Source organism: Tenrec ecaudatus, chromosome 10 (assembly GCF_050624435.1).
Source record: "Tenrec ecaudatus isolate mTenEca1 chromosome 10, mTenEca1.hap1, whole genome shotgun sequence".
NCBI classification, from domain to species: Eukaryota; Metazoa; Chordata; class Mammalia; order Afrosoricida; family Tenrecidae; genus Tenrec; species Tenrec ecaudatus.
Genome location: NC_134539.1, coordinates 120,000,775 through 120,022,602, shown reverse-complemented (window position 1 = coordinate 120,022,602; position 21,828 = coordinate 120,000,775). Strand labels below are relative to the sequence as shown.

At 42.9% G+C, this 21,828-nt stretch overlaps 1 protein-coding gene and 1 non-coding gene across 8 annotated transcripts in view; both read right to left on the bottom strand.

The window, feature by feature from the left end:
- The window catches only part of ACACA (acetyl-CoA carboxylase alpha), a 318,090-nt gene that overhangs the window by 18,739 nt on the left and 277,523 nt on the right, over positions 1-21,828 (bottom strand). For all 7 annotated transcript variants that reach the window (XM_075561440.1, XM_075561439.1, XM_075561438.1 and 4 more), the window contains 4 exons: positions 19,070-19,166; positions 18,002-18,137; positions 9,808-9,985; positions 7,899-8,011 (listed from right to left, as the gene is read on the bottom strand). In XM_075561440.1, the coding sequence (XP_075417555.1) occupies positions 7,899-8,011; positions 9,808-9,985; positions 18,002-18,137; positions 19,070-19,166 (524 nt within the window). The remainder of the gene's footprint in view (positions 1-7,898; positions 8,012-9,807; positions 9,986-18,001; positions 18,138-19,069; positions 19,167-21,828) is intronic.
- Positions 16,424-16,530, bottom strand: LOC142460364 (U6 spliceosomal RNA). The gene has a single exon (XR_012786578.1). It is a non-coding gene; the product is annotated as a U6 spliceosomal RNA (small nuclear RNA).

Genomic DNA, 21,828 nt, shown 5'->3' with positions numbered 1-21,828 from the left:
TTGGACAAATACTGTCCTCCTGGCCTTTGATGGTTGACTGCATTGAGGAGCACTTTCCTTCCCCATGCTAATATCTACTCTTGGGCAGAAAGTTGATCCCTATGGGTGTTGTAGACCTTGTCAACATCCTGCTTTTCAGTGAACAACTGACACTGCACTTGGATGACATAAGCATACACATACCACTTCCTGAGCACTTGCTACGTGCTGGGCAGTGCACCGAACACATTCAGCGTCATAAAGCTTCTAAGTTGTCAAGTACAGTTTGACCGAGGTCTGGTTACATTATGCTGCCAGGCCAAACCTTAATGGTACCTTGCATTCTCTAAATTACTTCACATTTATTCTCGTTAACCCTCTTAACAACCCAACCTTACAGGCAAGTTCTCTATTTTACAGAAGAGAAAACTGAGATTTTGAGGTGGAAAGTGACTTGTCTAAAAACATACGGGTTAGGCATTGGGTCCTAAATGCAAGGTCAGTGACTCAAACCATTAGCCACTCCTTGGGGAAAAGGTGAGCTTGTCTGCTCCCCAAAAGAAGAAGTCTTGGAAATCCCATGCATGGATTCAATTCTGACTCAGACTGTCTCTACAGGGTGGGGCAGAACAGTCTCTGCGGGTTTCTGAGATTGGTAATTCGTTACTGGAGTAGACAGCCTCATCTTGCTCCCACTGGGCACTTGGTAGTTTCCCACTGGGCACTTGTGGTAAGCAGCCCAAGTAAGTACCCGGGCAGTAGTGACAGAAGGGAAACAGGCTCAACATTGGGCACAGAAGAGCAAAGACACGAGGGGTGGAGCATTCTGGGAGTTAGGCTTACCAAGTTAGAGTCAGAGAAGGCTGGCTTGTGAGCTAACAAAGGTCATGCCCACCCAATCAGGCTGTTGTAGAGCTTTGAAACAATATCCAAATATATATCCATCTCGCTTGGGGCCCTCCCCAGACTAGGAAGACCAGGGCATTTCCTTAAAGGCCACCTGGCCTGATCCCTTCAGTAATACCTCTGATGGCAGTCCAAGACCAATTTCAAAAAAACATCAGAGGAAAAGACAAGCAGGAAAATATATGTATTTTAAAATGCACTTGAGCAGGCCAATGATTTGGGTACTCTTTGTTGCTGCGAAGAAGAAGAAAAAAAATTTTCTAAATTTTTATTTTCTAAAAATAAAAGGCTACTCTTAAGCTAGTTATACCCTGTGCTGCACACCGAGGGCCCTTCTCTCCTTGTACAGCAAAGCAGCCAGCCCCGGTAATGATTTAGGGGAGATTAACAAATATGTCAATGTCTATTTTCTGCTTAATTTAAAAGCGGCGTCTATAAAGATTTTTGACTTCTGAACCCTGTTCTCCTGAAAGAAAGAAGGTAAGAATGAGGAGGGGATAAAGAGTGATTATCCTATCATTGATCGTTTGTCAGGAGCATTTCTTATTCACTGGACTATTGTAAAAAGCTCAGCTCTTGATCAATCCTGTAAGCTCCCTGTACAATTAAATATCTTGGAATGGTTTTCTTTCTTTTCGAGCCTGATTGCAGGGCCTCAGGGTTTTTAGGAAAGCACGTCGGTGTGTGTATATGTGCACACTTGTGTGTGTGTGTGTGTGTGTGTGTGTGTGTGCATTCAAGAATAGGCCACAGAGAAGAAAGCATTCTCTTCTAGAATCCTCCTTTAGAAGAAGGTTGGCACAGGAAAAGCGCGGCAGGCTATCCCCATCCCCTCCTTTTGAATACTTATTAGGTAAAAGGTCTTCACGAAATCTTAAAAACCTTATAACGCATACTTTTTGATGTAAAAAATTAAATACAGATGAAGAATGACTCCTTTGATCAAATATTTCACATTGAGATGTTGCTATGTGCCAGTACTGTTCTAAAGTGCTTTTCAGCTCATTTCACCCTCACAACAAATCTAAGGGTCTCTTATTTTACAGCTGAGAAAGCTGAGGGACAAGATAGTTAAGTAGCATACTCAAGGCCACAAAAGTCGGAAACAGCTAAGAGCCCCCAATAAAAAAAAGCAAAAGAGTAGCTAGCATTTACCCGATCATCAGGTTCTTAAGAGGGAGGAATGGAAACGGGACAGAGAGAGAAAGCAAATAAACAGTGATACAATAAGATTTTAATGGATGAGTTGAAACAGAGTGTGTATGGCTTGTTGAATGTGAGACTACTGATGTACTCTGTAAACATTCAGATAATTCACAATAAAAAGGTTTTGTTTTGAAAACAACCAAGGAAATGGCAAGCTGAGAGGTGAACCTCTCTACTCTGCCCCTGCAGGGTTGCTCTACCACCACACAGCAGGGGTAGTCTCCCGTGTGTGAGGAGCCTGGGAGCAACCTGGAAGAAATAGTGGTAATGGTGGCTGAGCTTACCCAGTGGCTCGGCTCTTTGGGAAAAGACCTTGCGGTCAACTCTGGGAAGATCCAGGCTAGGAAATCTGATGAGCCACTTCTGCTCTGTCCCATGGGGTTGTTGTGAGTCGAAAGAGACTCCTTGACACCTAACTGAACAGCAACAGCCTGGCTCCTTGGACAATATGGTTTAGTGTGCACAGCACCCTGCCTGGCTGCTTCCAGAGGCAATGAAGAGTCACAGCCTTCTCCCTGGGGCCAGAGCCACCGAGAAGCTAGCAGAGGGACACTCCCCCTGTGATAACCCCATAAAACAATATTGAAGGTGGGCAGGAAGAGGCTAGTCCTACTTTACAGAGCAGGTTACCTGAGGGAGACGGGCTTTCAAAGTTCTAAAAAAAAAAAAAAGCAGATGAGCAAACTAGACATGCTCTGCCCAGCCAAACATACTAGGCGACCTTCATCCATGGCATGATCCTACCCTCGTAAACAAAGCAAACTCTTATTAAACAAGAACAAAGAAAAAAAACCAGCTGAACATTTTTTTAAAAGTTATAATAAGAAGCCAGTGTAACTTTAAACCCAATTTTAACTTTTCTGGACCTGTATTTCTTCTCTTAAGTAATTTGCTGTTATTGGTTAAATACTTAAGATGTTAGAGATAAGAACTAGGCCACCATAACCCACAAAGCTCCTGAATATCTCAGGTATAAGAACATACGTACATACTTCAACCACCAGACTGAAAAATCAGCATGAAAAAGGCTGGAATCTTATTAAGATTCAGAGTACAAACCTAAATAGCGATTTAAAAGATCTATGTAATCACATTTTCTACGATGAAAGAAATTTCTCTATAAAGATAGTAAGATAGGGTGTTAAAAACAAAACAAAAAAAACCCTTGCAAAACTATTTCTATAGCCATAACAGGTGTGCCTTTCTTTACACAAAAGCATTTTTGAAAAACTGCGTAAATCAGATTCTGTTTTAAATGCCTTAAGGGGGCTATTTAGAAGGAACCCTGCAGTGAATCCTTTGGTAAAGCAAATAATCCTTTTGTAATGGGAATCATTTCTCTCAATGTATCTAGTTTTATTTTTGAAAATCCCATTTTCATATATCTGCTTTTCTTCAAAGGGGGCCATACCTATCTAAATACGACTGCATTTGCATATTGATTTTAACAGCAATCCTCTCAAGGGATGGTTAACCCTAACTTTCTTTGCAATGGTGTCAGCACACTTCAGTACACATTTAAAAAGTCCTTAGTTAAGACCAGGGCTTTCCAAATAAAAATAAACAAACAACCCTTTGTAACCCTGGCTTCACACATGCACATAGACCCATGAGTCAGGCAACAGACAGAACTTTCTAGATTCTGGTTGGTAATGTGCCTCGGTAAGTCTCTTTCTCTAATGTGTTCTCCCTGAGTCTGGCAGGTTGAGGACCACAGATCTGGGGCAGCTGGGGTCAAGTGGGAAGAGAGGCTGTTAGGTGCATTCTGTTAACAGCCTGGAGTCCAGAGAAAGCTCTGTTCACTGGAACCAAGGGTCCGCCAGGGTCTTGGGTCTTGAAGCCTAACAGAATCGAGTGTCACTGTTTTCTGGATGGAGGCAAGTCCTGTGCAATTGAATGAATGGATCAGATGAAAATGAACCTCCCCTTCTTCCCCAAAAGGGCCCCTGGTGGCACACTGGGCACCGCACCATCTGCAAGGACGGCAGATTGAATTCACCGGTTGCTCTCAAGAAGAAAGATGAGGCTAACTAGATGCTCCCTTGAAGATTTAGTCTTGGAAACCCACAGGGGGCAGTTCTACTCTGTTCTATAGGAATCTGTGGGTTTCGGTGTTCCCCCAAATGTTGTCAATACTGTACTGCAACTTCATTACGCTGAATCAACGTGATGGAGGTGAAGGCAAGAGACTGTAGTATCCACTCCACGATATAAAAACTATGCTGTTTCTCATGGGCCTATGTACATACAGAACCCAGTGTGTGGTGGCCACACTGCCGGTGAGGGTCACTCCTCTATAGCAGGTGCCAGGGTGAGTTGACATTTCCTAAGGATGAGTATTTGAATGGCGGTCTTTCCCAGTTTCTATGTTCTGCCTCTCACAAGCAAGCCCGTTGGCTCGTTACAGCTTACCCTGTCCTGATGAGAGACGCACAGAGACCTCTGCCAGAAAAGTGGTTTACCCCGAGTGCCCTGAGCCCAGGGACAGTTTATGTCCTGCCATGCTGCCTGCTAAAGAGAAGATATCCCTTACGGTTTGACAGACACAGTTATACTCTACAGTCCTCTAGCTGCACCTGGGGGTGACTCAGGCTAGAAGGAAGGAAGGGCGCTGATATACAAAAGCCTAGAGCAGAAGTTCCTTCTAGAGAAGGAACCAATTTCCTGAAGCCAACCAAGAGTGGTAGCGACCTAACTACCTGTGCCCGAGCCCACTGAGACCCAGGTCTGAGAATCCAGGGTCAGAGCTGGTCCTGACTTTAAAGGCTCTGGACTCTATTCAGTTCATTCACTTTACCTTCTGTGGTAGCTCTCCCCGTTATCTCTCCTAGGAACAAATGTCTGCCAGACTTTTATACTTTGTAATTCACCACCTTCCTACTCAAACTAACCATATAACAGACAAAGGGCTATTAAAAAAATTAAAAGGAAATGAATTCTTCCAAATTACAAAAAGTTTAAGAAAAGGGGGAAATGAAGCTAGCTGTTCAGAAATTAGATATTGTTCATTATCTTTGGAGAAGAAACAGTCATGTGGAATTTGGACCCAGTCCGTGGGTGCACACTGGCTCGTTCTGCCGATCGGCGAGCAAGTGCCCCAGCATAGAGGCTGGCAGCTAGAGATCAGGAGCCCAAGATAACATCCACTACTGAAGGTTTCTCCTGAATCAGCCGATTCTCAGGGGAATTGCCTGTAACCCACAAGGAACAGATCCTTGTGTGATTGAGATCCGTCTTGGGATTGAGCTGAGAGGAAGTCGGAGGCAAAATGGAATGGAGAGAAGCAGGAGTCCATTCTGAGCCCTGACTCTGCATGTATGTTGGATAATTGCTAAAACCTTTCTTTTTGCTTCAACTTCCCAATATCGAATGAAGGTAATTTTCACCTATTTTCTGAGAAAAACATCTGGTCAGCCTGCAGTTTTAAGCATTGTGAAAGAAGTCAAACTAATGTTCTTGGGGCTCAGTACATATAGGGGACCCCAGATCTGCTGTTGCAGCTGTGACTGGGTGGGTGCTCCTGGTCTCTCCGACACAGCAAACCCCCTGAGAGGCCACATCCTCTGCTTCCTTGATACTGCCTTTCCTCTACTGCCCACCTAGCAGTGGGCTTGGGCCAGAGGATGTGCTAACTCAAGCTTGGCCACCTGCTTCTAATGGTCAAGGCAGTGGTGACAGCCCTTACGTCTGTCACGGATTCAAAGCAAATGCCTAACCACCTGACCCTCACATTAACTCTGAAGGGCTCGGTCTCCATGTTGCTCAGAGAAGTTAAATCATTTACCGGCAAGCACCCCAACCAAGACGTGGACACTGTGGTCCTCCAGACCAACTGCTCTGGCTCCCAAGCTGCCTTGGGCCAGCACCAGGTTCCCATCGAACGGAGGACGGAGTCTTTCTCTAGAGCCATTTTGGCCAAGGTTGAGTAAATAAATACGGTTTTCTTCAACGCAAACAGGAAATTGATAATGAGATGATTTGTAACAAATGATTAAACAGCCACCACTTGCGCTTCCCCTCCCTCTCCCCTTCCAGGGTTCCCCAGGTGACAAGGCAGTGGGTGAAAGTGGAAGCGGGATGGCTTTCCCCCAGGAGAAGCAGCTCTAGCCCCACACCTCTCTCCACCCAGTCGTTGTGCAAACAGATGTCATCGAGGCGCCCTCTTGCTAACACCCAGTTACTCTGAAGGGTTGATAACAGCCATTGGGGGGTTAAAAAGAGGCAGTGAACCCCCAGTTAATGAGTAGGAATTCAGCAGGCAGTGTAAGATAAATGGAGCTCTCTCGGCTTCTGCTAGAGTCAGCATGAACTGCGGCCCTGCGGCTTGTTTGTGGCAAATGGAGTGCGCGAAATATCAAAGGGCAGTGATCCAGAAGAAGACCGACTTTGACAAATTTTAAATTGGCCAGAAAGAAAACCAGCAGAAAAGAAAAAAGAAAAAGAAAATTATGCAATTCGCTGTGTCCTGCAATTGTTGCGTTGCTGCCTCTGTACAGAATTAGTAGCACAAACAGCAGCAACGATCGCTGGGTGCTGGGAGCAATTATGCGCCATCTAAGTGAGATGCTTATCAGTGGCTGAAGCTTTTAGAGCTCAAGCTCCATACAGCTGTAAGTGACTTGCTCTTGAGCCCCGTTACTTTAATTAAAGTGTATGGGGTTGGTCAGAAGTAATTATCTTGTTTGGAGAAGAAAGAAGAAGAAAAAAAACCCACCTCAACAATTCCGGTGGCAATAGATTTTAGAAACAATGTTGCCAATTTCTTGTTGCCTGTGTGCATTTCCTATAAAAGGATCAGGTTGTGGTGAGTTACAGTAATTGGTGGTTACATTAGGGGGTTACCTAATGGCAAACAATGGGACACAGAAACAGGGTTTATTTTAACCCAAATGTCCACTGTGGCAGGCAGCCGGCCCAGGGAACCCTCGCCTAGATCTTCAGCGAACAGGTAACACTCTTTAGACAGAGACCAGAGTCCACAAATAGGATTACGGTAATTAGTATTTGGAACATAAGTGAGTGCGTGTATCTCTTTTCACTCCCTCACTGAGTTGTGCTATCTCTGAAAGACAATCTCTCCATTCTGTTAGAAAACTAAAACCTAACCAACTAATAAACAAAAACTCTCAAGACATTATCTTTACTAGCATAGCAAGAGGATGAACCTGGGCAGAAAACCAGCGTTCACAAAGAAGCGGAAACTCACTTGACCATCGATCGCCTCAACTCTCGGAGCCCTGCTTTATCTTACACTCCCATCACCAGTACCTTCCAAACGCTCCCCAAACGAGCAGGACGCAGTGAGCAGGACTGTGCCCAGAGCAACCACTACAGGGATTTCGAGCCCACAGCGCACACCTGGCCCCATTTCTCCAGCACCAGGACAAGCCCAGGAGGGCTGTGCCTTCAGCATCTCCATCTCAGCCCTCAGAAATGGGGATGGCTGTCCAGGGCACACACAGAAAGAGGACATGTTTTAGTCAAGCCTATTCTCTGCTTGATTAGGCCGCCCTCAAGAGCAACTTCTAGCTAATCGTTCTTTATAAGGGCATCCACAATCCTAGAAAGATGGACAATTTGAACTAAAGGAATTATCAGAAAAATCAAATGACTTTTGCGGGCCCACTTATCTTCTAGAACACATATTATTCTATTCTACCAGGATTTTTACCATACAGGAGACAGTAAATAAAGATTATCATGAATTTGATCAAATGCTTCAGTGCCTCCTCCCCTGGCCTATGAATGCACTCATTACAAATCAGTTGAATGGCTCATTGATTCGCCAGGAGGATAAGCAGACATACCCAATCGCTCAGCCAAGTGGATGTAGACTGGGTCCACCCGACGCATGGTTTTCACCAAATCCTTTTTGCGGAATTTGATTTCTACTGTCCCTTCTGGCTCCAGAACTGATCCCCTGGATCAGAAAGAAAGAAAATAAAACAACACAGAAACAGAGGCATGTTAAAGGAAAGAGACAACAGAATGAAACCAGTTAAAATTTGTGGATCAGGAACTAGAAGATCCATTACGGTTTTTAACACCCTCCCCGCAGCCCCCACATATTTTATGGAGAGAAAAGCAGGCAGTGAGGTATGAGAAAGGCCTGGCAAAAAAAAGCAATCAAAATAATCCCCATTACCACACAGGTCAACTTCTATCACAAAGGGAGAAGATATAGATTTCACCACCGGCAGCTGACAAAGGTGACAGGCATCACACTGCTTTCTATGGGGGCTGGGGATAGAATGGGGACGATGAAGGCATAAGACTGTACAATGAGGGGTCAAGGCTGATCAGCTGTCACTCTCTGGTAGACTCTGAGCAAGGCCAAGTTGTAGGTAAAACACTCTGGCAACTGCTGTGGAAATGATCAACGTGAAAAGTGTTTTCAGGATTACTTCTTCTTCTATTTTTCTTTCAATTTTCACCCTAATTTATTTACGAAGGATTACCTCTATGTGTATTAATGATAATGTTCCACTACCAGAACTAAATGCATTCTTTGAACTTAAAAAAATTAATTATAGCCAATGCCTATTATGGGTATGATCCTACTGTAAGAGTTTACATTGACATCCTCACACGAATCCTGCAAGATAATACACGAGTATTACCCCAATTTACAGGTAAGAAAACAAATACAGAAGTAAGTATACTAGCCTGGTTCCAAAGTCTGCAGAAAAATTCTCTGTGATCTGTCAACCAAGGCGAGGTTTATCACCAGTTAACCAGTTGCTATCTGCCTGTCAGGGTAAAAGTGTGTTTCATAAGGGTTTTAATGGCAGAATGTTTGGAAGGAGATTCCCAGGCCTTTCTTCCTGCCCCTGGGTGGATCTGAACCTCCAACATTTCAGTGAGCAGCCATGCTAGCAACTCCCAAGGCTAGGTTAGGACTTAGAAGAAAAATAAATTCCCACGTGCAGAATGCAAGCTTAGTGACCAACAGTAAACTACTGGGCCTTCCCAAGTAGCTTTTGGAGGCAGTAGAGGCTATTTTTTTTTTGGGGGGGGGGATAAACAAATGCTTAATACTGTGGAAGGATGTATGAAACAGCACACAACTTATAAATATGCTGTGAACTTTATCTACTTAAAGGGGTGAAAGAGCTTATGAATGAACACGGGCTGCTCCCTTCTGGCTCTTTGTTCCCTGGGCCCTGCAAATCCTGCAGTTTGCAAACCTCCTGGAGGCTCAGAATGAGACACTGCTCTCCTTGGGATGGGGGGAACCTTGGTTTGCACCCTCAGACTGGTGGGCTGTAATCACCACCCAGCTCTCTCCAGACTTGCAGTAGCAGCCCAGGGAGAGTAAGAGACTGCTCAGAGCCTCCTAACAATTCAGTCTTTTACTCCAACTACTTGAAGCTCCCCCTGCCACAGAACTAAGAGATCATCAATCTCTCATAAGAAAGGGTTGTGTGTGGAGTGGGGTGGGGGTGGGGGGTGACACTTGAGTGTAAAGGTGCTTGTAAGAGAACTTCCTGGTAAAAGAATCTGGATGGGAAATCACATTGAGAACGCCTTACTGCAGACTGATTTCCTTCTCATGCCAGCAGATATGATTTAGAAAGTCTCTTTTTTCTGATCTTGGAGTCCTTTGGGAACAGACAGACTCAAATAAAGTTCTCTTGGTTATAATGTCCTCTTTGAGGAAGCCAACAGTGTGAAGGCCCCTGGAGGTAGTTAGTAGAAGCAAAGAAGGAGAGCTACCTGCTTTCTCGGTCAGCATACATCTCCATGTGCCGAGGGTTGATGGTGGAGTCGATCACAACCCAGGAGCCTCCCCGCAGCTCAGCTTGGGGAGGAATGTAAACCATCACAGGCTGGGAGCACTCCCGCAAACCGTCCACAATGTAGGCACCAAACTTCAGCACTTGATCATACATATCTGCAAAGAATGATGGCATTAGAAATCTCAATGTGCCTCTGCACCTGACATGATCCACAGAAAACAATCTCACGGTGGCACACTGTGCCTGCATGCTGAGGCTCCTCATGGCTCTAAAGGTTCCAGCCACTCTGAGTGTGGCACTCTGAAGACTGAAGGGATGGTGTCTCCACCAGCCATTCAAGACTCCAAGGGGTGTTCAAAAGCACAAGGGAGCAGTGGGGAACTAACTGGCTCTCTCACAAGACAGTGTACCATCTTCACCCTCTCTTCAAGATTCCATTTTATTTTGCACCCTGAATCTCTGTACTCAGGTTTCACATTAATTCACCCTTGCTCTACAAATGTTGAGTATTCATGTCAATGTGATCTCTCCCATTACATTAAGTTTTCTGACAGAAGAAACTTTTAATGCCTTTCATGCCTCTCATGATACTTAGCAAATGATGAGCTCTTAAAATGTACGGAAATGGATCATTCAAAAATTTAATTTCCAAAAACTTTTCTTTCATTTTGTATCCCCAGTGTCCTGCCTAGTGCTTAGCACGTACTTAGTGCTCATTAAGTGTCTGCTGAATGAATAAACCAATGGACACAAATCTATGTTGCAAATAATAAAAAGGAAAAGCAAGTGAATTGTTTAATAGTTACATTTTATCACTGTGCCAATGAGAGGAGGAAAAAGTATTTACCAACCTACTTCCTCATTTTGCTAAAGAGTCCACTTTGTAATTCCTAGAGCAGGAACAGCCAGAAAAGGGGGATCCTTAGTACATAAAGAGCGTCCTTAGAAAGCAAGACCTGTTACTATTTCCCAACATTTTATGGGTATCTTTCCACTCCCCAATTCAAAGAAATGTAAACATTACTAAAACTCTAGATATTGTTTCCAGGTGTTTTGTATTTTAATAACATATGTAACTCTATTTGGAAGAAGTCCATTCTGGAAATTCAAAGCAAAGAAATTGCCTAAAAAGAAGTTAAAGCAAACCCACGTGAAATTGTTTTTTAATTGCACCGTTAGGTGTTGTCAGGCGGAACCTGACTCATGTACAGCAGACTGAAACACTACTTAGTCCTGCACCATCCGGAGAGTCCTTCTTATGTCTGAACTCATTGTTGCAGCTCCTGTCGCTCCACCTTCTTCAGATCTCCCTTTTCCTCTGACCCTTAACTTGTTCAAGTCACAGTCTTTCTCCCAGAACTAGTCCCTTATCCTTTATCGCTTTTGGCTAAGATCAAGTGAAGAACTAGTCCCTCTGATGACACGCACAAAGCATGAAGTCTCACGGCTCTCCCCTCTAAGGAGCATTCTGGCTGTACTTCTTCCAAGACAGATTTGCTTCTTTCATCGACGAGTCTAAGGCGTATTTAATGTTCTCTGCCAACAATAATTCAGTTGCATCAATTCTCTTTCAATCTTCCATTCAAACTGTCCAGTTTTTACAAGCATATGGGCCCTAAAAAGATGATGGGTTGGGTCAGGTGAACTTTAGTCCTCAAAGTGCTATCTTTGCTTTTAACTTACAGAGGTCCCTTGAAGCAGATTTTCCAAATGCAATATATCATATTTCCTCATTGTACCTTCCATGTTGATTGTGGAAGATCCAAGCGAAATTAAATCCTTGACAATGTCAATCATTTCTGCTTATCATGATGTCACCTGTTGGTCCAGTTTTATGGATCTATGTTCTTATGTTCACGTGTAATCCAGACAAGGCTGTAGTCTTTGACCTTCATCAGTGCTTCCAGTACTCTTTGCTTTCAGCAAGTGAGTTGTGTCGGATGCATTTCACATGTTAATGAGTCTTTCCTGCAGTCTTCTTCTTGGATTATTTGCTCAGCAAAGAGACTGAGAAAGAGCAGCTAAAGGATACAATCCCGATGCATACTTTTTCTGATTTTAAACCATATTATTCCCTCATTCCGTTCATATGACTATCGCTTGGTCTATGTACAGGTTCCACATAAGCACAATTACATTTTCTGGAATGCCCATGCTAGACAGTGTTATCCATATGGTTTTATGACCTGTACAGTCACATCTTTGTATAGTCAAATCTTTCTGGTATCCTCTGCCTTCGGCCAAGACCATCTAATATCAGCAATGATAATCCTCATTTTTTTCCCCCTTAGTTCTATTTTTTTTAATCATGTTATTGGGGGCTCGTACAATTCTTATCACAATCCATACATACATCCATTGTGTCAAGCACATTTGTACATTTGTTGCCATCATTGTTCTCAAAACATTTGCTTTCTACTTGAGCCCTTTATATCAGCAGCTGATAATCCTCATTTCTTATCTTCTTCTGAATCTGGCTTGAATTTCTGGTAGTTCCCTATTGATGTACTGGTGCAACTATTTAATAGTTCTCCGCAAAACTACTTGTGTGTGATATTAATGATATTGTTAGATAATCTTCACATTCTGCTGGATCGCAATTGAAATAATCTCAAATACAGATCTCTTCTAGTCAGTGCCCAATTTCTTGGCACAGATCAATGAGTGCTCCCAGTGCTGGAATTGTTCGTTGAAACATCTCAATCAGACATCTCAATACCCTGTCAGTTCCTACACCTTGCTTTTTCACCAGTGCCTTTAGGGCACTTTGGATTTCTTCTTTCAATACCATCAATTCGAGATCATATGGTAACTCCTGAAATGTGGACTTCATTAGAAAACTAAACTACAATCTTCTTCATGGGGAAAAAAAATGACGCTATATACAAAGCACCAGTGAACACGCTTCATTGCAAGGCACATTGTCTCTCTCCAGTGCCCTAACCTGGTCACTCTGTGAAGAATTTAGAAAATCCAAGTTGCCCTATGAAAAACTGCCTACTCAACATGAAGGTGTATGGTCTTATACTCTGTATGTATGATCAGAGAGAAGACATTATTCCTTTGGGAAGAAAGCAACCCCCCCCAAAAAAAATTTACTACTAATTACATAACTGCTGTATGAAGAGCAGGGAATAAAGGCCTCTAAGTACTGTACGCTAATTCTGTGGTTATAAAAATAATTGCTCAGTTCAAATTATTTTAAGTAAATTAATTCTTTGGTGGATATTTCAACTAGTGCTACACAATAAAATAATTGTGTAATTAGCAGTACATTTTTCAGTGCTGGCAAGAGTACATTCTCAGAACAAGTAACAGAACGGAGTGGCCATCACTGTTACTGTGCACAGAGAAGAAAAGAAAGAACAGATGAAAGAGGAAAATTAAACAATAAAAAACACCACCGATTTTTTTTCTTTTATCTGACAAAAGTGAAAAACCAGTAAATTAGAGCTAAGTGAAGACAAACTTTCCAGCCTTGTCAGTGGTCAAAGATGTGTCTACATCAAAAAGCTCTCTGTTTTACCTACTATGATGATCAGACCAAAGTCCAAATGAGGGAGGAATTTTAAATGTACCTTATTGTTCAATTTTAAAAACTTGGTTCCACAGCACATACAAATAGTTTGGGTTTGTGGGCATCTTTGACTTTGGTGAAACTGATTTGGGTCCTTCTTTTTCACTATCATCTTATGGCTAACATATTCTGGGCCAGATAACACGATCATACAAATGATCAAAACCACGAGATGAGGAGAGAACCAAGGCTCAGTTAAAGGAGTGAATGGCATGGACAGGACTTTAACCTCAGGTCCTTTTGGCTTACAAATCCCTACTTGACCATCTTACTCTTCACCCATCATTTTATTGCTAAGAAGGTCAGAGTAAGAGGAGGAGGCAGTGTCTACTCCAGCATCTAAAGCAATGGCTAAGAACAATGAAATCAGAAAAGAGCTTAGGACAAATGACTGAATAGTTTGTTTGTTTTTTTAATTGGGGTGGGCATCGACAGAAATGTCAGAAATCACACTGATGACACCTGCAGATTTTTGAAGTGCTGGGTCCTACTCCAAACAAGTATCGCCAGGCCGCAAGACTACAAGTCGAATAGGAGCATCAAGTTTTATTAAAGTCACTAAGTTTGGGACTTTTCTCTGATAAGAAACACCTGCAGACCCGTAATCTAACCACGAAGACCCGAAGAACAGCAAAGCCTACTGAAGTACAAACAAGCAAGCGCTATAAACAGCATGTACAGATTGAACTGGAGCTGCCGCCTACTACACATTCTCAGAACAGGTGGAAGTCGTCAGCCACAACTTGACAAACATTTTGTCTAAAATAACTTCACAATGTGGAGAGAGCGAGCAGGAGCACAGCCACCCACAGAAAAGGGGAATCCCCAAGAATTTAGGCTAAAACTCAGTCTTGAGGATTCTAAAGCATGTGCTATTGGTTCTGGTGCCCAGAGAAACGCAACTGAGAATGGAAAACAGGTAAGTCCTTCACCAGAAAGGCCGGAACTTGGAGCCTTCCAGTACTCTGGGCAAAGCACATCTTCATGAATGGGGATCAGACACAGCCTTTGCAGTATGTTCTAAGCATCCAGGCACGAAGCCAACTTGGGCCTTCATTGTTACTCAACATGGTTAGACCACAGCAGCCACGTGTACCAAACAAGAGAGCAGAGTGGCAGGCTATTTCCATAGTCCCTTGCAGTCTTGAAACTGGAACAGATCGTATTGGCTTGGACTAGATAATCTACTGGAAGCTTAAGGTAAACATTAGGCAGACGCAACTGAACACACATATCTCTTATGAGTCCATTAAGGCTGGGTGACATGTATTTCAACATATTTCAACATCCAAATAATCAAGATATTTTAAAATAGACTATCATTCCAGTTCAAGTTTTCAATAAATATTTTTTATTGTTATTTATAACCTGTCCTGGGAAAAAAATAATAAGTATAACATGAAAAGCCAACTGAGAGTGACCCTGTAGCACCAGCAGTGAGCCAGCTTAATATCACTGGGATTTGCATCCTATCAAGCTATTCATGCTGAGGCTGGGACCCTGGTGCTAATTTCTAGTAAATTTCACGCTTGATGTCTCCCTGTTGTGGGTCATTGCCGGTTCGTCTAAATAAACTGCTTCCAAATGGCTCTTCCATCTAAATATTCAGCCAGTTTTTATAATTTAATTTTGCATTATGCTGAATAGCCTTCCGGCCAGATAGAGCTCATTGGAAAAAAAGCACCAATACCATCTTGACATGCGTTTATTTATTTATTTATATTTTTACTGCTTGAATTAGACCTCCTAGGCCGACTAGTAAAGAGTTTTCCCCCTTCCACTAATGTCAATGTTCAGCATAGCAAGAGCTGTCTCTAATCTTTTCCTACCCATTACACACAATTTTGGAGTCATTTTACCCACGGTGCAGTCGGCTCCTGGCTGTGTGTGTGTGCACTGGGGGATGGCATAATTGTTTATTTTCCTCCCTGCATCATCCCCAGCCAGTGTTGAAACCAAGACTGCAAACATCTCCCCAAGGGACGTGGGGAATGCCAAGAGGTTCTCGGCTCAGGTCCCTTTACATGAGATCATATGTAGAGAGCATCCTGACCTGTGTGTAAATACGAGACACTGTCCTATCCCCCTCCTACTTTCCCACTGGTCTCTACTCTCCCCAAAGCTCGTTTTTATTAAGTATGCTTCAGCACCCAAATCCAGAAGACAGAACTGGTCCAGGTCTCTATCAGGCCAATAACTCATGTCAGAGCTCGTGAAGTATCACAGTAGCCCACGTCAATCCCAAAGCAGAGGGAGAGGCGGAGGGTACATTTCTAAGGAAGCCAGATACTCTATTCTGGGGATATTCTAGTAGACCGTGCTCTTGTCGGAGCTCCAAAAACCAGTCAGCAGCAAGACAGGATGTCAGAAAGATCTAGGTTCCTGTCCCAACTCTGTTGTTTGTTTGCTGAGCGATAATAGAATTTTACTTAAGCTAAGCTTCAATTTATGTAAAATGCAAATAAAAAGAGAACCTATTACTTAGAGGTGCTTGTTACAATGCTATGATAAAGTACTGCAGATAATATAAAATGGTTAGCACAGTTTCTAGTGAAAAGCCCTGAATGAATCTTAATTGTTGTTCTTCTTGCTATAGGGCTAGCAGCTAACCTAGACCTAAGGCAAAACTACAAAGCAGAATGATAGTTTTTCTCAGAAGCAGCACATCAGAAATTTTGAACTTTGATTCCAGTTAGGATAAAACAGACAGGTCAACTGCTAAAATCATGCCCGTGACTGCCAACTGTAGAATAGCACCATTATATTCTTCCCAGGTCTTCATGCAGATTATACAGCTAGGGAATTTGGGTTCATGTGAGATCTGATGCTAACTGTACCTCATCTCTATGAATGGAAGGGATCCCACCAGTCCACCAACTTCTATATAGTGTCACCTGCATTTGGATCCCTTGGTATTTTATATTTCTTATATCAATGACTCTATCATTCTGTTTGGCATTTTTCTTAACTCCTTGAGGTGATGTCTACTGCCAATTTATTTTTGTTTATTTTTTTAAAAAATATGGAACGCTTCACGAATTTGCGTGTCATCCTTGCGCAGGGGCCATGCTAATCTTCTCTGTATCGTTCCAATTTTAGTATATGTGCCGCCGAAGCAAGCACTATTTTTGTTTTCTCTGAAGCAGTTATCAGCATAGTTTCCTTGAACATACGGACTCAGTGAATTTGAGGAGGACTGCCTTGTTTAACAATCAAATTATCTTAGTATCTTCATTAATGTATTATTCTGGTCAAAAGATAATTCACCCTAGTTTTTAAAAAAAGCACATTAATTTGCATGTACAGACCAAGTCTCCCACAAGAAAAGTGTAAAAGGTGACAGCTCTCTGATAATTATGGACAAAAATAAACCTTTGAACTAAAAAGAAAAGGAAAAAAAACAAACAATAGCTATAATAGTCTTTTCCATTTTGCCAAGGAGACCTGACTGTGTTTCAGGTTAGGGAAGTTGGCGGCACAGTCTCTGTGATCATTCCATACCTCTTCATAAAGGAGAGCTGCCTCCACCTCCAGGCTAGCGAGGCTCCTGCTCCAAGCTATTTCTGGACCCTCGACTGAGAGTTCCATGATGCCCCTCTGATGTGCTCTCAGAACTCTGATCACTCCATGTGCCCCAGCAGGATCAATTCCCTGCCCAACGCCTCCGTTCCATTCCTCATGCTAACTTCACTGCCTCTGAATTGATTCCAAGTTGATTCTGACTCATACTGACCCTATAAGACAGAGTAGAATTGTCCCTATGGATTTTTGAGAACATTTATCTTTATAAGAAGAGAAAGCCTCATCTTCCTCCTGCAGAGTGGCTAGTGGTTTTGAACTGCTGACCTTGCTATTACTACTACAAAATTCTGAGTTCTTCCTAGAGGGGTTTACATTCATCTGCCTACTCAGGACACCTTGGGCCTCAGCAAAGCCACAAGACCCTGACCACTGGAAATAGAGTTTCACTGTTTTAAGAGGTCGACCATTTCCTCTGGCTCTCCCTGTATTGTCCACAGTGAGTCTGTACATGGAGAATCCTCAGTAAATGGTGACACTAGCTGCCTAGTCGCTAAGTAATTCCCACAGCACGGGGCAGTGCCTTTGTAATAATGGTTTGATGTGCTGCAGCCACAAGCCCAGGGCTGTGGATGGATAACAATAAAACAACTGCCACTGAAACAGCCTCTGGTACAGACTGTGTTCACTTTCCTCCTAGTAAATGCTAATTTCAGTGTCTATCTTGGTCATTATGGAACATTAAAGAATAGTATCCACAAATAGTATGCCCAGAAAAGAGAGAGAGAAGCACAATCCCATTTCCCTAGTACCATCACAACACCGGCCAACTTGGATAACACAGATTATTCTGAAATTTTGTATGGACTGTAAAATACTGAATCTTCCCATTCAAGTTGCAACGCAGAAGGTAATCTCAGAGGGGGCACCATCTACCTCTACCGAGCTCTCTAAGAAGCCTATGGTGATGGGCTGTCAGGACGCCGTAGGCTCTGCCCGGCTGTGCCTCCTCCACCCTCTCCTGCAGCGTGCTCTGAAGTCAGCGAGGCCTGCCCAGAACAGCGCGGTCAGTCACCTTTCATCCCACCAGAGAAGCCTCGCCAGTTGGCAAAGACCATCAGAGGCAGCCCTTCACGGTTGAAGTCTTTGATAGCCTGGTACGTCTTAAATGCAGAGTCTGGGAACCACACCTGGCCGGCTTGCTGGATTATCTATTGGAGAAAGTCAGAGGAAGACACACTGAGCAACACAGTTTGGGGGCGAATCTCTTCAGTAAGAATAAGGTTTCACTGACTAAAGATTAAAAACCACACCTAACAAAGCCTGTCATTTGTGAAGCTCACTTCTGAAATAACAAAAGGGATCCTGGCTCTTTGACCTCATCTAATACTTGTTTTTAACATTTTGGTTACAGCCCTGCTCTTAAAAAAGGGGGTGGTGGTGGACTTTTACTGGTCTTAATGAAGAATTTAACCGTCCCAGAAACCCTCCTTCTAGGGTCCTCCCAAACACACCTAAACAACTCAATTACACTACACCTGAAAGCAGGCCAATTGTCGTCTCCAAACCAAGTGCTTTTCCCCAAAGTCTTTTCCCCTCTGTGTCTCGGACAGTTTTTCTACTGTCATTAACCAACAGACAGTTGGTCTAATAATGCTGAATTACCTCTCCAGTCCTCTCTCAACCCTACACTTGCGCTAACCTATCCTTTAAAGAATGGACCACGGCCAGCACTGGGACTTAAGACTGACTTCATTATCCGCTACAGGTGTGGCTCTTCCATGTACATGCTCACACAATCTACATCCTAAAAGCCCTTGGCCTCACCTATCTTTCTATAAAACCACCTCCTGAAGAGGAGGAGACTATTGTCCAGCTTCTGCTAGATGCTTCTTAAAACTTCTTTTTAACCCACAAAATTTAGCTTGTAATCCATCTTTAAAATATAAAGTTGCTGCTCTGGCTCATGGCGACCATGTGTGTCATCTTAAAAGGGAACACAGGATGCTCTGAAGTCATTCATGGTTGCTGACTGCCCTTCCCTTAAAAACTGTTGGTTTGCAATGCTCCCAGTCTACCCACAGGCCCTGAAAAAGGGAAATCACTTCAAGCACAGGTGCACGGTGCACCCCAAGTGACCTACCTTGGCTTCAGAATCCAGGTTTGCAGGATCTGCTGGGATACTTAGCTCCACTGTTCGGGTTTCTACGGCAACTACTCCCACAGGTATTCCTCCTAGCCTGATGAAAAATGAGGCACGAGAACCCAATGTATGTCAACATCACAGCCAATCACTTACTTTCCAATTCTTCATGAAAACATTAGGAGAAGAAATTAGAAACAAATATGGAAGGAAAGGGGTTAAATGTGGGAGTCTCTGGATTTGGTACTCTCTAAAAACTGTGGGAAACCACTCTTAGACTCGATTCCATTCTAAAATGCTCCCCCACAGGATTATCGATTAAACTCAGCAGCCTAGTGCACACACTCCTCATTTTGGTTGCCAAAGGAAATTTCTCAGTTCACTCTGAAGCATCTCTTTGCTGGAGGAGAAAAATGCTCTGGAAAGGTAGCAAGAACTTGGACTTGTTCAGTAACGGCCTTAATAAGTTTTCACCTCAGAATAGCGATATGGTTTTCCATGGAGCACTAATAATGTGGTTTCAGATATGACATATGAGAAAGCATAGAGAAGGAGGTTATATGGAAGCAAAGGAGAGAGAGAAGGAGAGAGCAAGCTGCAAGCTATAGGCAGAGCTCCTAGTTGAAAATGTGATTCAGTCTTAACTTTTTCAGCCTCATTCCTTAGGGTTATGACTGGGATGTGTTATATTCTGATTTCACATTGCATCTCCATAACAAACTTTTCCATGAAGGATGATCTTTGGTTGATACATTTGCTACTGGAAATGTATTCTTGTCATCACAAGAGACTTGACAAGGGAAGAGCTGGAGTGGGGACCACCCACCCCCTTGTCACTTGCCTGCACTGAATCAGAATCAAGAGCCCTCTAGACAACTAGACAACGAGCAGGAGGGACTCAGGAGGGTTTAGAAATATTTCTGTTCACAATGATTAACAATCCAACTGGAAACTTGTAATTGCAAAAGCCACCCTAAATCGGTAACTTATAACTTATATATTAGGGCCCATGTGACCTAATAAAGAACATCTTTATCCGAGTATTACAGTTATTTATTGAACTTGAAAACAGCTCAGAACAACTTCTGTTTTCTATTATACTTCATATAAATTTTATCAGGCTAGCACATGAAGATGCTACATCTTGTTTTATAGTATGTCCCTGGACAAGGTGCCATGGAATAATAAAAGACAATTTACAGCCAATAGCACACATATTCCAAACATACATACCAAAGATGAGTTTTGGCAGCACTTACAGTAACAATCCCAGAAGAATACGTTTATATTTATTTTTCGAAATGCCACTGCACCTGAAGGAAGCTAGCTCCATTTGTGTCTGATATCCTTGTGAGCATGTGTGTGTCTGGAGTAAAAAGTGCAGAACTACTCATCAGATGGAAAGAAATGAAGAGCCCAGAGTGAGTGTCCCGATCAATCATGGCAGAGCAGCCTAATGTTGTTTGTTGCATAATCCCTATTCTTCCCATCTTAAAGCATCATTCCCTTGTTTCTTATGGGAAGATCTTAAAGAAAGTAGCAAAGATCTGGCTTTCTGAGGTTTAAAATCTGTCATTGTTTTCTGTAGACAAGGCAACCCAAGTAGAATATATAAGAAACAAATTCTCAAAAAAGTTTGTATTGATGATGTGATATGAAGATCCTTTAGAATAAATGAGAGGTCCTGGGTAGTAAAGCACTCTCTTGTCCTCACTGCATCCGTCCTGCCTTATGTATACATTTTACCAGGCGCAAAATGTTACCCTTATTGGGCCCAGAAGCCCATGGTGATGTAGAAGACCTGAGATCTGAAAAAAATAGGGGAAAGCTAGTCCCTATGAGTCTCATTCTAAACTGTATCCAGGCCTGACTTCATTCAGAGTCACAGTGGAAGCTCCTGTCTGTGGGATTTGCCATCAGATGGCACCTTGTCACGGGCAGCATGAGGCGTGCTGACCTGCTGTACCGAGAGAACCACAAGCCTAGAATTATTTCCAAGGCTAGAATCTAAATCTCAACCCAATGTGGCATATTTGAGAATCTTGAGCAGGTGCCACTTTTCACCAAGATAAGGAAAACTGATTGTCCCCGAGAGGAAGGTGAGCTCCAGATGCAGGGCCCTAGGGCAGCATGTCTCTGCAGGCAGAACTAGATTAAGATCAGCCTTGGCAGGTGCTCGTTATGGCAAGTGCTACAGATTATTCCGTGCAGAGCCTGCTGTTGAGTGCAGCACTTCTTAGAGTGGGTATTAAAATTTAATAGAAGCTTCAATTTCCCACTTGAAAAATATGGGTGTCCCAGCAACCTACTTCAAAGTCCTTATTTAAACACTCTTCTTTCAGGTAAAAAATTTTTTTTTGATGTAGGGGTGGGGGTGGGCATGAAATTAAAATCTGATTATAAGCCAATATAGTGCATTTGTCACTTAAGTAATCTTGATGCCAATGAAGGGACTACTCTCGGGTTACAAAGAAAAGCATGAGTCTGGGGATGCATTTGTCACCTGTTCCACAAAGAAAATGCTCTCTGGAGGAGAGGTGTTATTGGTGATCTATAACTATTGTAGTTGGAACTTAGAGCTCCAAAAACAAGCTTTTCTTCCAGAGTTACAAACAGAAAATGTCAAAATTAGCCTGTAGAATAAACATATCACCAAATGGTTACTGGGAATTAGTGCCCTAGTATAACGTGGCTGGACCATAATCCAGTAGCACTGGACAGTGTAAAGATCAAGAGAGCATTGCGGATACGAGCCCATG